Source organism: Cydia pomonella, chromosome 13, assembly GCF_033807575.1.
Source record: "Cydia pomonella isolate Wapato2018A chromosome 13, ilCydPomo1, whole genome shotgun sequence".
NCBI lineage: Eukaryota > Metazoa > Arthropoda > Insecta > Lepidoptera > Tortricidae > Cydia > Cydia pomonella.
Window position 1 is genome coordinate 19,251,738 of NC_084715.1, and position 16,288 is coordinate 19,268,025.

General features: G+C 38.3%; 1 protein-coding gene across 4 annotated transcripts in view; it reads right to left on the reverse strand.

Moving 5' to 3' along the window:
- The window catches only part of LOC133524493 (CCR4-NOT transcription complex subunit 3), a 46,743-nt gene that overhangs the window by 5,051 nt on the left and 25,404 nt on the right, over nucleotides 1-16,288 (reverse strand). For 2 of the 4 annotated variants that reach the window (XM_061860556.1, XM_061860558.1), the window contains exons 7-12: nucleotides 15,030-15,130; nucleotides 13,542-13,657; nucleotides 4,795-4,865; nucleotides 3,584-3,702; nucleotides 2,070-2,181; nucleotides 417-503 (exon numbers count right to left, since the gene is read on the reverse strand). In XM_061860556.1, coding sequence (XP_061716540.1) covers nucleotides 417-503; nucleotides 2,070-2,181; nucleotides 3,584-3,702; nucleotides 4,795-4,865; nucleotides 13,542-13,657; nucleotides 15,030-15,130 — 606 coding nt within the window. Of the gene's footprint in view, nucleotides 1-416; nucleotides 507-2,069; nucleotides 2,182-3,583; nucleotides 3,703-4,794; nucleotides 4,866-13,541; nucleotides 13,658-15,029; nucleotides 15,131-16,288 lie in introns of all 4 variants that reach the window. The other 2 variants (XM_061860555.1, XM_061860557.1) reach the window with 1 other exon arrangement.

Below are 16,288 nucleotides of genomic sequence, written 5' to 3' on the forward strand. Positions count from 1 at the left end.
GTCGGTGGCAAACAAGCATACGGCCCGCATGGTGGTAAGCAGTCACCTATGGACGCCTGCAACACCAGAGATATTACATGCTCCCTTTAAAACTTGCACACTCCTTTTTTCAACTTTAAGCCCCTCGGGAAAACCTCGGCTGAAAGATCATTCCACAGCCGAAGCGTCCGCGGGAGGAAATTCCTCTTAAACTGCACAGTACGCGACCGGTTAGGTTCTGGGTTGCGAGGATGAACAATAGAACTCCCTGCTAACGGCAAGCGGTGCGGCCGTTGGCATCATGTCAAACAAAATCTTATGGAACTACTACAAGTACGACCTTCAAATCTTAAGAAAAAAGCGTACTCGTATTTTAAATCCAATCTCTAGTATAAAGGATAGGATGGTGATGGCGGACAGTGGATAGATGTAGTTACCGAGTTGAGAGGCAGCGGGCCGAGCGGCGCCACGCCGAGTAGCGGCGGGATGTGCGCCTGCGCCAGCGCCGCGCCTCGCCGCACGTTCTGCTAACGTACATAAACCACTGCTCAACAGGATGTACTATAACATTAGGGGATACTATAAAACATGGACTTTAAATACCTACTATCAAAGAGAATTTGAAATAGAGGTGTATTGTCAAAGAAAACTTTGTAGTCACAGTAAATTTACTGTCACATTATTAAAACTTTAAGAATGACATTTGACTATTTTACTGATATACGTTAAATATCAAAAAGTGGCGCCATCTTACCGGGCACTACCTAAAGGTTATGGCGCCATCGCTCGAAACGATGCTGCTATACCTTTGGCCTTTGATCTATTAGATGGCGCCACTTTTTAATATTTGACAAATTTAACACATATCAGTGAAAAAATAAGGATCAAAGTCAAATGGTCTTCTAAGAGTTTGATGAGAAAGATGGCAGCAATTTATGTCGCTAACAAAGTTTTCTTTAAGAATACACCTCAATTTTAAATTCTCTTTGATACTATGAATTTAAAGTCCCTTAGACAAAACTGTGACTTTATAACATGCCGACACATACGCGCGTATGCATACATTCACAACTCCGAGCAGCGAACAGTCATTGGCTCAAACCCTATAAGTGAGTGTGCGTGTGAAATCGGTGTATCACAGCTCCGTCTCAGCAACATGATATCCTTGTTTTCTTTATCTATACTAAAAACCTATATTTATATTTATTACCATAAATTGACACACGTTTCGGATTTTTCGGAATTCCAATATGTATAATGAACTGTGAAATAGCATGCAATTTTACGGCTGATGCTACAGCGAGCTGTAAAAGTACATACTTAATGATTAGATTCCATTGGATAAGTGGGTATATAGTTTAGCATAGCGCTGAAAAAACCCGGAAAAATACGGGAAATTTCCAAAAGACTCGTTTTTTTCAAGTTTCTATCGAAAAACTTCCAACAAAAAACGAATACATCCAAAAACAAGATTTTTTTAAACTTCTGTTGTTTTCCATATGAATTTAAACAGGGACGTTAAGGTTGCACGTCTAATGTGTTAGTTTCTGGTATTTTATATATATATCACTGTCATCACACATCAATGGCATCGTGTACGACGTATTTTATTGTTTTGAATAAAACAGAAAAAAAAAAACCGAAAAAAATAACACGAAATTTGGTAAAATTCCCAAAAATAAAATATTTTATCTGGAATTCTATATAACAAAAAAATATTTTGTCCCCTTTTTTCCAAACTAAAAAACGAATTAAAAATATCTATCCACGAAACTTACATATGCTTAGTATGAGTATGCCGCATCCATCCTAGCGCATCGTCTTATCTGCCTCATACATCGCTGGTTCTGTTTGTTGTTCAGTTGGTAACGTAAAGATATGTTCCGAGCGTTCAGTAATAGTATCTTGTAATGCATTTCTACCCACTATGAATTTAATAACATGTTTTTTTGTGTACACTGTATGCTTAGACTTAGTTTTAACATGTGAATTTTCTCATGTAAGTGAATTGTTTAATTCTTTATGAGAATAAAGTTGTTTAAACCTAAACCTATTTTGATCCCTAGTGTAGCAGCTGTGTGTATTAGTACCTGTCCTTGCGTGGCGAGCCCGGCGCGCTGCACGGCCTCCTGCGCCATGCTCTTGAGCGACGCCGTGCCGCCCGCGCCCGCCAGCAGCGGCGTCGTCGCCGAGCCTCGCCCACTGGAAATACATGCGATTCTATTCAACGACTTGCTTCATTAAACTAGACTAAAAATGCAATACAAAACCAATAAATGTTTTAGAAGCTCTTTTGTTATCAGTTATACGAAAATAACAAACTCCATCATTACGATCGAGCGTGACAAAGTACTTTTAAGAGGCAACAGGAGCGGTCGTTTCTCCATACAATCGTACTCGACTGTTTCCTCCGTGGTTTTTGAAGCTAGAGCAATGATTTTTTCAAAACAGATTATTATTATTAATATCTTTTTTGTTTCTTAAGGCACTAGTGCACTTTAAATATTCTAATAAAACGGCCTAATTTACTAGGCCGCAAAGAGAAGCACGGTATTCAAGACTGACATCAGTAAGCCTAAAAAGCAAAAAAAGATCTGAAGTTTTCGTTACATTTAGTTAAGTTCAAGATAACGGTCGAGTACGAAACATCGTTTTTTGAGATTTTTACGTAGGATTTCTCGCTTAACCTAGCGCTGTTCTCATCGCACTAGTTTTAGTAGCCGCTTCCGTTAGCGAGACGGATATATATTTACCTAAAATATTTAAGTCTCAGCTCCCATATCCTCTTAATATTTGAGTATCTCAGGTAAATCATAGCGAACTCGCTCGCAACTCAATATAATGAGGAGTTTACAACATATTTGATTGTGAGGAGGCTCTGCCTGGTTATAGTACATTGTTCAACGAGTGGGGTAAGTGAAATATTGTAAGAGAGTCTTTAGATTCATGACAGCCGCAGACTACAGTCAATTAAAGACTACTATTTGAAAACTTCTTACCCCCGGAGTTACAACGTTTTTCATCATACTTGCGAAGAAAAAACTAAATGAAATTATAAACGTCAATGTTTTAAAATCTACTTGGTTCGTATAAATAAGTGATATATAAAGAAAAAAAACCCTTGGAGTGGTAGGCCGTCGACTCCCTGCCGATTACGTTGTTTAAATTTTGTGCCTTTGTCCTTCAGTACACCTTCATGAAATAAAATATTTTTATAAAAATATGTTGAATATTCGGCGAATGCTGTTCCACCGTGATACAGTTATATAACTAGTATGGGGAACAGAAGACGCTTACCTACTCCTATGTTTAAACAAATTAAATGATGTGTACCTTTAGCCTTTAGTGCATATATAATATATGTATACCTAAATTAGCGTTGTCTAAATGTAAGCAGTTGTTACTTTTATGGTACTAAATAAAGTTTATTTATTTATTTATTCCAGTGCCTTCAAAATGAAATCTTAATGGCATGAGTAAACGGACCAATTTGAACTTGAAACGTGTAGCAGAAATGTTGAAATTTAAATATTTTTACTCACAAAGTATTTAAAGCTGACTACGAGAAGGTCATTACTATATGTAATGATACGCAAATACTCACTTATTGACTGTGTGCTGCGGCGTGTGTGGGTGGTGGTGCAGCGGGCCGTTGACGGTGAGCGGCGACACGGCGGGCTCCGTGGGAACGCTGGGCGCTGGCGCGATGGAACTCTTTGACGTCTGGAAAATAAAATTAATTGTTACTAAATATACGTAAACTATGATTAGCGGCACCGTAACTTTAGTACACGTTTATGAATACGGGGGTAAATGTATAAAACAAACTGTAGCCGCGGTGACAACAACCGCGGGTAGCTAATGTTGGTTGCTCTCGTATAGCGAATCGCTCAGCTTAGAAGTTAGCACTGTCATTCAATCACAAGATCTACAACTCGGTTCCACTCGATATAAAGGCAGCAGAAAGTTATAATGAGTTCACCGGGAAACTTAAATCGCTGCTAATGGCACAGGCTTGCTACAGCGTAGACGAGTTTCTTCGTGGAGCTCACTAACTAAGTGTAATGTTTCTCTGAATTATTATTTATTGTGTTAAATTTAAAATACTGTCAAATGCAACTTATGTGGGAGACCGTACCCAATGCAACTTACGCAGCCTACCGTACACACATCGCATCATCGGCAGCCAATCAGCGTCGATATCACGTCATCTACAGGCCCTGGTTTTTGCTCAGGATGTTGCCACGGAGGAACCGTACGCCACTCCATGCATTCGCTATTCGCCTCATTACAAGATGCACGCATACGTGCCCTTTTTTATATATTAATTATTTATTCTGATTTATGTACTACCAAATGTGTTTATTAAAAGTATATAAAACGAAGGGCGTCGTCTACATTATTGCTGCTGAACCCGCTCCAAGAGGCTACGAGCTGAAACTTAGCCAGATCCACGCGCGACAAATACAGTGTAAGATTTTATTGTAAATGTAAATGTTGTAATTTGTAAATAGTATCAGTATTTTAATGTGTAATGTAATCTTGTAAAACAAAGATTTTACCAATAAATAAATAAAAAATCAATCGAAAGGAAGTTTCTCGTCTCATTCTGCTTGTGTGATTGCAATATGTATGTGGAAGGTACTGAGTGTACTTACCCCCTTATTCATAAACGTGTACTAAAGTTACGATGCCGCTGATCATCGTTTGTCCCTTTCCATCATACCAATACGTCGGAAAGGGACAAACGATGATCGGCGGCATCGTAACTTTAGTACACGTTTATGAATAAGGGGGTTAGTGTATTATACTGACCGGCGGCGGCGGCGCGGGCGCGGGCAGCGCGGGGTGCGGCGCGGCGGGGACGGGGCCGTTCTCCACTATTTCTGCAATAACACATATTAATCAGATTAGTTTAAGCAGGTAAAAGGAAATCCTATGTGGTACTTTCTTACAGCGGCCTCAGCAAATGTTCTACGCGATAGTATTTCGCGCGCTAGATGGACTACCCATTTTTTTTTTATTTAGGTCTGCCAACAGCAGTTAAAATCTTACATTATTAGGTTCATATTTGAGTTTTCATCATCATCATTTTAGCCTCCAGTCGCTCACTGCTGAGCATAGGCCTCTTATCGTGTACGCCACTTATCCCGGTCCTGGGCTAGTCGCATCCAGAAAATTTGAGCTTTATATATATTAAACAGCTAATTATATGCAAATACCACTCCTTCAATCGTTCAACACCACCCATCGTTATCTATTATCACGCGCGAGAAACTGTCGCAGCGCACTCGTGCTAAGGCCGCAGTTGAAGCCCGAAACACACAAGAACGATTCAAAGTAACGGTTTATTTGTACAATCTAATTTTATAAAACATGTGTTTGACGAATCGATACACTTTACTTCATAATCGATGCGATTTGATATACAAGTTCGATATCGCTGCGAAACGGATCACACATATGAATCGTTATTATGGGTGCTAGAAAATCATATACAAATGCATGCTCAACTAATTAATTAATTATTTAATTAAATCAGTGCTAAAATTGATTATAACCACTAAAACTAAAAAATATCTTTGTGGTAAAATCTTAGAGGACTTAACATCTGGAGACGGGTTATCTGTCATTTTCTGTACAAAACAGTCTGCCGGTTTACGTAACGTAAAAATAGCCATGTCCGATAAACGTCAGTCCATACAATAAATATGACCATTGGCCGAGGTTTTCGAGAGGTAAGCTCTTACAGGCAACTAAAGTTGTTAAATCCTCTAAGTTTAAAATTTCAGAATTTTACATTTTATAATTAAAACCGTACAAAGCAGGATTTGAATCAAATTAAACTCATACAAGTAGAAGTGCTGGATCTCACGAACTTCTTCCGAAATCTATCTAGTTTAACTTTGAACATAGCTTTGAGCAATATCACTTTTCTATTCTTACTAATAAAGAGATTACAAAGAGGTAGAGTGCAGAGAAGACTTAGGGCAAAATTGCTAAAGAAAATACAGAATGAATGTTGCCCTTCTTCTTCTGACCTCTTCTTCTATATACTTAGTTGAAATTATTTGATATGAACTAAATTAACGAAGCCTTACTACGTTTTTATTATTATTATTATTTGGAGCCTGTCGTGTCCCACTGCTGGGCAAAGGCCTCACCCAATCTCTCCACTGATCTCTGTCCAGTGCTATGTCTGGCCACTCCTTCAAGAAGGAGTCCAGTTCATCTCACCATCGCCGGTGAGGTCTGCCAGATCCCCGTTTTTATAGTAATATTTATTAATTAACAGAGATATATTAAAAAGTTCATTATCAGGTAATTTCAACCACACAATAAACCACACTATTCACTTATAATAAAAAGTATGCAACAAAAATGAGCGATTGCATCATAAATTACTTAACATGTACTAAAATGTTCTGGTATTTCATAATAGTTATTTACGATACAAGTGCAGAAAATAGGAAAATCGCACGTGTATCGTACAACGTTTTACAGTTCATATGACCCTTTAAATTTTCGACATAGTTACATAATGTGTTAATTTACGCACTAGTGCGGAAAGGTAGAACCATATGTACTGTAAATAACTATTTCAACACACTTGCTAGTAACGTGGAACTTATTGAAGCGCTCTTAGGCTCATAACCAGTGACCAGCATGGAGGGCACAAATGACTCAAATGTCACGATGTTTTTTGAAAAACTAATTCTATTGAGTGTTATTATAAATAAGATTTTTGAAGAGTTTTTGAATAACATTTCTATTCGGAATCCTTCGGTGTGGCACCCGTGCTGATCACTGCTCATAACCCCTAGATATTACACACGCGTGCTTTTTTTGATATATTAAAGCACTTGTGCGGTAATGTGTGATAATCCGATCGAGTTAAGATTGTAACTAATTACTAATAATATGTATGGAGACGGAGCCTTCTTAAAGTGTGTTGAAAAATGTCGTATGAAACGCGTGTGCATTGGTCATTACACACATCGGCTTTCTTATCGCTTCGTGTGTGATGACCAACGTAGCACACTTGACTCACAATGTACTATAAAAAAATACTGAATATGCATGCACTCCTAATAAACAAAATAATAAACCCACGCAGGGTTCAACTGCGGTCAAGAGTACTTATTGACAAAAAAAGTGTAGGTGGCAATATGACGTATCTTTACATTACAACTTCTATGTACGTATTAGAATGTGTAGGATAAGGATGCAGTCAATTATTTATTTTCCAAATTAAAATACGCACTAACTAAATTTAGACCTTATACTATCGCAATAAGGTTAACAGTACACAATTTAATTGAACTAGCAATTCAGTTTTACGGCTTCTAACCTCATATGCATCTTTCATAAAACACGTGTTGTTTACAAGTAGGTTGTCATGGCAACCCACACCACATAGCGACCTGTCACGTTTGTAACTTTGCTATTGAAAATGCACTCTTAAAGCTTGCAAACAAAGTTTAAACTTGAACGTGAAACGAAAAATGTATGAAAAGCAGCTGTTGATATTGCAACGTCCTATTTCGTTATAATTAGATATCAGAATCGATAAAATGAAGAATTGAGATTGAGTACAGTCACAAACACAAGTGACTCATTACTTGATTGACTACAGAATGTGTGCTACTTTGTTTATTTACGTTCGGCGGTTTACTAAAAGTCAATGCACTAATTTACATCTAGATTTGGAGCGCAGTGAGTGATTTATGATTGAGTATAATATAATTAACGTTCCTGTGTCATAAACTTGTGTTTATAGGACATCTAAACAGATTTGCACTTGGAGGATTATGTGTCAGCAGTCAGCACAACCGCTCTTGTTTTCATAGCACTAGAGACTAAAATCTATCATTATCATCCTAATAATTTCATATTTTGTCTTTGATTCTAAAGTGTGAATTGTGCGAATGTAAATACGCATACTCACGCTCACTAGAACAATTTTAATTTACTTACTTTTAATTCTTATGTAAAAGTACATCGTAAAAATTCTTATGAGAAAATTCAAACAAAACTTTGTTCCTGATTCCGTTCCGCTTTTAGCCATTCCTCAAGTCCATATGTCGTCACAAAACATCGTCACATCTATAATGGGCAGTTATACGTAAATAAAATTAATAATGTTCTTTGTCTTCCACGTGGAGGCGATAACTCGCGAACAAATAATTTACAAGATTATCGATAACTAAACGGCTACGCGTATAGCTTCTAAACAAACACAATTACATAACGAGCAACTTTGCGTAGAAACTATTAAAAAACACACACACCGAAAAAAACTAAATACGCAACACATCGAAAACATACCACATATCCGCGCAACACCGTCAAAAACTCATGCACACACGAAACTTATTTACCATCGTCCATGTTTTTTTAATCTATCCGGTATTTAGGCGGGAAATCATGTTTTTATTTTTTCTTTTACTTTTTTTTTCTAATTAGATGCTGGCCGGTTGGAGGACGGGTGGCGACTGTTTGCGCTCGGTGGCGCTGGCGTGTGGCCAACTTCGCTCGGTGAGCGCTAGGATTGGCGCGCGGCCAATGGCGGACGGTGTAACATTGTAATGTGGCGAGTCGCCATTCACGCGGCGATAACGTTGTTTATTTGTAAACAATGCTGATAACGCTCGCTGGATAACTCTAGATGTTTGATAGCGTGAGTATGAATCACATACACTATCTATAAATCGCATTGAACGATTACACTTACCTAATTGCATTTTTATCTTGGACTTGTTCTAACCTTAGTTTTGCACTCGACGTATTTCAAAACAACTGATTGCGAATTCGATTGGCAGGTTACTAATGTTATCTATCATGTTCTTATGCGTAAGCGTTGTCAATCGCGGCGCTTGTCAAGGAGTATGACAAATATTTCAAACATAGGAAGATATGTGCCGTCGGAAAGTTTTCAAAATTTTGTAACGACTTCCGACTCTTTGGAAACTTTCCGCAACATCTGTATTCTAAAATGGAATATTTGTAACGTATCCGGTTAAGTTAGAAGCGTATCGTGTTCTGTAATGTCATACTTCCGTAAATAACTCTAGGCACATAGGGCAATCGATACCGCTGTCATAACCTTGGGAATGACAACTTCTCGATATAACTAGTTTGCGGATAGATTAGACAATGTGCGCGTTTTCTTCTTATTCGTAAAAACTACTGCTTTAACTAGATACACAAACACCTGTATCAGAGCTAATGATGAGGCTTTCAAGAAAGTTGTAGGGTATATGACGCTATTTTTTAAAGATAAGAAGCCAAAATTTACCATGATAACGTGTAATAACTTAGCTTTAATTTAATCGGTATATAATATATATTTCTGCGGGGTTTAAGGTAGCTGCCATACGCGTCACGTTGTCTACAAAGTGGACCTTTTTTGTGGAATGCCCTAATTAATCATTTGGATAATAGGCTTTTCTAAATTTTTTTTATATACATATTTATAAATGTTCGTATAGCTGCTTTAGCTAACGGGAATTTTAATTTATAAAAAGAATATCGCTCTATGCAAACACGTATATTTTTTAATTTAAACGATAAATGTTCGCGCCAAAAAGGCAGCCGCCGTTATCGTGACGTCATAATGTCAAATTTGCAGTGCAAGCTTTTCGCCGTTTCGAATGGTGGTCTGCGTTTTCGTTCACGTGGCATACAGATAATAAAACAATGAGTTTAATTATGAAATTAAATATAAATCATATAAATCATGTTTTGATAACAAATTAATATCATAAGTTCATATTTCTTATGGTAATAACTATATAAATAATATCCTTTCATAACTTAAGTTTGATAGATGAAACTACCCTATTTTCTGTCACATATTCATAAATAACTTAAATCTCTGTTTTCGTGTATTTCAAATACAAAACTCCTGTGAACCATGAAATACATAAAAATGTCACATTCACTTGTTTTTTAATTCGATAGGATGGAGCTCTTCGCGACAGAGCGACACACGACGAGCAACTTTTGACGTAAGAAAACGTGTACATACTATACAACTAAAAAGTTATGTTTAAGCATGCTTTGCATTAAATACTGAATTAAAATATCTAAGTAGAGAGAAACATGAATCGTGCATATAAAACAGACTTAACTAGTTTGAAACTAAAAATTACGCATAGCCAACAAAACATCTGTGCTTCTAGACATGAAGTCCTCCTTTCAAGCTGGAGAGTACTAAATGAGGGCTAATATTTATGATTAATTTTGACGCAATATCGATTCTAATCTTATTAACGTAAGGGATTGATCAGGGGACTTAGCCAAAATGAAAACCGTTGATAGAAAATGCCAATTAAAATTTAAGTCTTCTTCCTCGCGTTGTCCCGGAATTTTGCCACGGCTCATGGGAGCCTGGGGTCCGCTTGACAACTAATCTCAAGATTTGGCGTAGGCACTAGTTTTTACGAAAGCGACTGCCATCTGACCGGGTTGGACCCAGAGGGTAAACTAGGCCTTATTGGGATTAGTCCGGATTCCTCACGATGTTTTCCTTCATCGAAAAGCGACTGGTAAATATCAAATGATATTTCGTACATAAGTTCCGAAAAACTCATTGGTACGAGCCGGGGTTTGAAACCGCGACTTCCGGATTGCAAGTCCCACGCTTAAAATTTAAGGAATGTATGGAAATAGTCATGTCGTTTTTGGCATCTCAATTTTTTTTCCTTTGAAGTATTTTGATATATGATTGTATTGATTATTATTTTGGCTAGGCTCCCTTGAGGTGTATCCAATAATTACAAGGTTTTTTTTAAAAGTAATGATCAAAAAGTTCTGAGGTCTTAATAAAGATATGTTATTTTTTAGCTCTCATTTAGTAGTTTGTAACATCTGACCGAACAAAGCATCGAAATATTAAACACACTCATGGCTACTGATGTGCCGTCGGATAATTTCCAAAATTGCCAATTTGAACAGAAAAAAATATATAACAATCTACAAGATATGAGCAATGATATAATTTTTCTGGAAATCTATTTTAATTTAAATAAGTGAAGAAAAAAAATCTTGAAGTCACCCTTATTTCATTCAGTTGTATCCTTATTACTACTGCAACTTTTATCGAAAATATATAAAACTTTACAATCTTTCTCACAAAACACTATAAAACGATTTGGTTTTATTGGTTTTTGCAGTTTCATAAAGCTATCCCTCAACTCCTAAAAAAAGAAGCCTAAATCCCGCCTATCTACCATATAGTCCTACGTTCGTATAGTCAGTGCGGGGCAAGTCGTGTTGCTAGACGGACCTGGGGCCCGATTTTTGAATTACGAACGCTCGAATTCGTCACTCGAAAATCTGTGGGAAACGGCGAATTGATATTTTAGAAATACGAGCAATAGAAATTGGGAATCTAGTGGTATTGACCACTCGTTTTCTATTATATTAGTAGAATTTAAATGCCTAGGAGTGGAGATAAATTGAAGGGAATTATACGAAATCGAGCATTCGAAATTCAAAATTCGGCCCCCTATGCTGCGTTGCGCGCGCGAGCAAGCGAAATTCTATTCCAAACGCATAGTTCTGCGCGCTCGATCTTTTGCAGCGGGTGGTGCGGTGAGGGGTGTCAGCTCCGCCCACACGCGCGAGGTCGTTGGCGTCGGGTGCAGCCTTAATATGTTTTTATAAGGTTTGTGTAAGTAGCGCGTCGGTAGTCATGAGTGTGTAATATAAGTGCATGTGGTGGTCAGGTGTCGGCACTCACTGGCGCTGTAGAGGCGCGGCTCGGGCGCGGGCGCGGCGGGGGGCGGCGCGGGCGCGGCGGCGAGGGCGGGCGCGGGGGCGGGGGCGGGGGCGGGGGCGGGCGGGGACGCCGCCGGCAAGTACTCCGCCAGCGCCAGGGCTTCGTACGTACATACATGCCCGGTTATATATCACGTTACTACACCTTTCATATTGTTACTTATATTATAAGCCTTATGAAATACAATCCATTGTTTAGTGGAGAGCGGAAAGTTGGAATAGAACATTGGGCACCACCGTAAAGGTTTTATAGAACATTATTGCAAAGGCCGAGAAATAGCAATTCGTGGATGAGTTTCCATTTCGTTGGACGAAGCCGATAGATAATGTTTTTGGACAGTATGAAAACATTTATGTATGTCCATATTTTTGGCTAGTAATAAAATAATAATTGTTGGAGACCCCTATTTGTTTTTAAAAGTCCTATTCAACGGTACCCCAAACAATAGGGTTAAAGCAAAAAAAAAAAAACATTTTATATGGGAGGTACCCTAAAAATATATTTTTGTACTTTTTATTTTACCGTTCTGTCGCCATGCATAATGTATGTATCCATGTATTGAAACTAGAAGGGTTCACTACGGAACCCTAAAAAACAATACAGTAATGAACTTCCCGTCCACTAAAACAGAACGATAATGGATTTTTTTTGACGACCGGTCTAGCCTAGTGCGTAGTGAGTAGTGACCCTGCCTATGAAGCCGATGGTCCCGGGTTCAAATCCTGGTAAGGGCATTTATTCGTGTGATGAGCATGGATATTTGTTCCTGAGTCATGGGTGTTTTCTATGTATTTAAGTATTTATAAATATTTATATATTATATATATCGTTGTCTAAGTACCCTCAACACAAGCCTTATTGAGCTTACTGTAAGACTTAGTCAATTTGTGTAATAATGTCCTATAATAATATTTATTTATTTTGAGTTGACTATATAGAAGAACTTCCCTTAGGGTGTAAATTTCCGAGCAAATTGGAGAAAACTCATATTTTCTATTTAACTTTTTTGTTCCTCACACCTTCAGTACATTTCTATTTCAACTTTCCACACTCTCAATAAAATTAGTTGCGATAGACACAGTTCCGCAAAAGCTGTTATGCGGGTTACCGACCTGTAGTTTAGTTCGGCAGCAGTTCGAGGACTGATATTCTATTGATCAGAATATCTCTCAACTCCTGACGATGAGCACACATGTATCACAAACCCTTTGAACGACATCTATTATCAGACATAGGAATCCGCGGGGCAAAATTGTTTGACAAGTAGGGAGTTCCTGTATCGATAAACTCAACTATCGATGCTAGTTCTATATACTAGTGATCACTCGAGGGTTTGCTTGTAAAAATATGTTTTTATTAAGAGTAAAAAAATAATTAAATAATAACTCAATGTACTCTTCTTCGTTTTTAAGACAAGACAATTTTATAATTTTACTCCCTTAATTTTAGACGCTTAATACCCGAAAATATGAAACAAATTCTGGTCGTTTACTTTAACAATAGTAAATGCGACATTCACGAAGAAAAAAATTGGGATGAGTAAAATTATAAAATTGTCTTGTCCTAAAAACGAAGAAGAGTACATTGAGTTATTATTTAATTATTATATTTACTCTAAATAAAAACGTATTTTTACAAGCAAACCCTCGAGTGATCACTAGTATATAGAACCAGCATCGATAGTCGAGTTTATCGATACAGGAACTCCCTACTTGTCAAACAATTTAGCCCCGCGGATTCCTGTCTGTTTATTATTTATAGGAATAGTATTCCTCACCAGTGTTGTTAGGCGGGCGGTGCAGCGCGGGGTGCGGGTGCGGGTGGGGCGGGTGCGGCGGGCTGGGCGGCGGCTTGCTGGGCGTGGAGGCGCCCGACACGCCCGTGTTGTTTATGCTGCGGGGGAATACCATTTTAGTCGTCAATACTCACTACGTAAGGCCGTGGCCGCTTCCTGCCGTGCGCTGTGTACTGTTCCAGTGTAACATTTTTGCTGCGAAAGGCTTTTTAGGGTTCCGTACCCAAAGGGTTAAACGAGACCAATTGAGACTTCGCTGTCCGTCTGTATCTCATGAACCGTGATAGCTAGACAGTTGAAATTTTCACAGCTGATGTATTTCTGTTGCCGCTATAACAACAAATACTAAAAACAGCATAAAATAAATATTTAAGGGGGGCTCCCATACAACAAACATTATTTTTTTGCAGTTTTCATAAATAACGGTACGGAACCCTTCGTGCGCGAGTCCGACTCGCACTTGCCCGGTTTTTTTCTCAACGGCTAAATGACACCAACATTGCTACAGAATAGAGGTCGGCAAAACGAAGCCGCACGTAGCCCTTTACAGGTACAGTCACGTCTGAAAATATCGGTACGAAAAATGTGCCAAAAATATGTATACACTACCTTAATATATGGGCAATAAAGTCATGTATACATATTTTTGGCACTTTTTTCGTATCGATATTTTCAGGCGTGACCGTACGATTGCGGCGCTTTAAGTCATCCAACAAGTTGAAAATTTTTAGAATCATAACTGATTTCAACTGCGGTCGTTCTAAAAGTTTGCCAACCCATACTATAAAATGTGACATAGTACACAGAATACAACAATCGGCGGCTTAGGCTTTACGAGACACGTTGGACGGTCGATGGTACCAATTAATTGTTTTTTTTTTGTTAAAATACTAGTCTTAAGATTCAAAATGTGTTTCGCTTGTGTTGGATGTATTGTATACGATACATATACTCTGAAAACTATTCTTATTATTTAAAATGTGTTCTACTTCTACCATATTAGCCGAGAACAATTCTTAAAAGCATAATAAAATAAAGTAGATTTCGAGAAAAATAATGTACTTTATCTTATCTTAGATGATAGTTGTAAAATAATTGTTTCCGGTCTAATAAATTCTAGCAAAATGCCGTGTTTATGTGCAATAACAAAATTCACTTTAATGACTTCTTAGGGCCTAATTATACATTGAATAGTGGGATCAATGTGTAAACAGGGCCTAATTTAACCATACATCAACAATAGACCGTTTTCTTTAAAAAAAAAAAAACCTGAATTCAAGCCGCATAACACGAGCCTTTTCTACGGAAAAAAATACAAAATGAGGATGTAAAATTATGTATCATATAAGATACGTCAGCAAGAAAAGGGTTAAATTAGGCCTGCTGTACACATTGGGGCAGCGTGTTTAAAGTGACGTGAATTTCGTTTCAGCACGTACACAGCAATAAGAAGAAAGTCAGTGAACTGACCTATTGGTGGAGGCGGCGGAGTTATTGAGCAAGGAACTAACGAGTGACGTGCTATTATTGACCACGCTGCTCGCCGCCCGCAGCGGCAGGGGCTTTACCGGCTGCAAATATACACCACAATATAGCAACACACACAGGCCGCAAGGTTTTGGGTTCCAGCCTACCCTCATCCAAAGACTAATTGAAATATTGCCAAAGAAAACTTTGTAGCCTATTTACTGCCATCTATCGACACATGATTAAAACTTTTAGAACGCCTTTAGACTTTGATCCTTATTCTTTCACTGATATGGGTTCAATTTGTTAAATATCAAGTGGCGCCATCTTACCGGGCACTATCTAAAGGTTATGGCGCCACCGCTCGAAACGATGCTGCTATACCTTTGGCTGTTCTAGATGGCGCCACTTTTTGATATTTAAAAAATGTAACACATATCAGTGAAAGAATAAGGATCAAAGTCAAATGTTGTAAAAGTTTTAATCATGTGTCGAAAGATGGCAGTAAATTTACGTAACTACAAAGTTTTCTTTGACAACACACCTCTATTTCAAATTCTCTTTGCCTCATCTGATAACGTGTGCGGTATACACCTGCGAACATATAGTCTGACAAACCAATTTGTTAGTAAAAAAATGCTACTTTCACAAAACGAAAAAAAAAGGAATTTTTCATATTCGCTCCTTTCTATTGACAACGCTGGCTTGCCAGATTATAAGTACAGGTTGTACTTTGATACGCCGCTCCGGATATGAGCGAGACAGTATATAGACGATGTCCCGTTTGCACACCGTAGCGGCGAGTGGATCCAATGTGAAGACCGCCACCCGCACACTATGTTTGACGCTATTGTAGAACCATAATCATCTGAATATGCGGGTCCACTTAGAATGAACGCCTCGAGATGCCTCGTCCGAGGCATTGCAGTGGCGTTTGCCGCGGGCGAGGCGCTTCGTTCTGTGTCCTGCCCAATGAGGATGCAGTTAGCACGTTCATCAGGGGCCCATTTCTCGAACGGTATTAGTCTAATATTATTAGTGTGTTACCATGGTAACCCATACGACTTGACAGTTCGTGGACTAACAATATTAGTCTAATCCCGTTCGAGAAATGGGCCCCTGTGGGCACTCGTGGCACCGATAAACCAGTCGGATCTTATAGTCTGTCAAACGACTTTGTCAATAGAAAAAGGCGCGAAATTCAAATTTTCTATTGCACGATATCCCTTCGCGCTTTCATTTTTTAAATTTTCCGCTTTTCT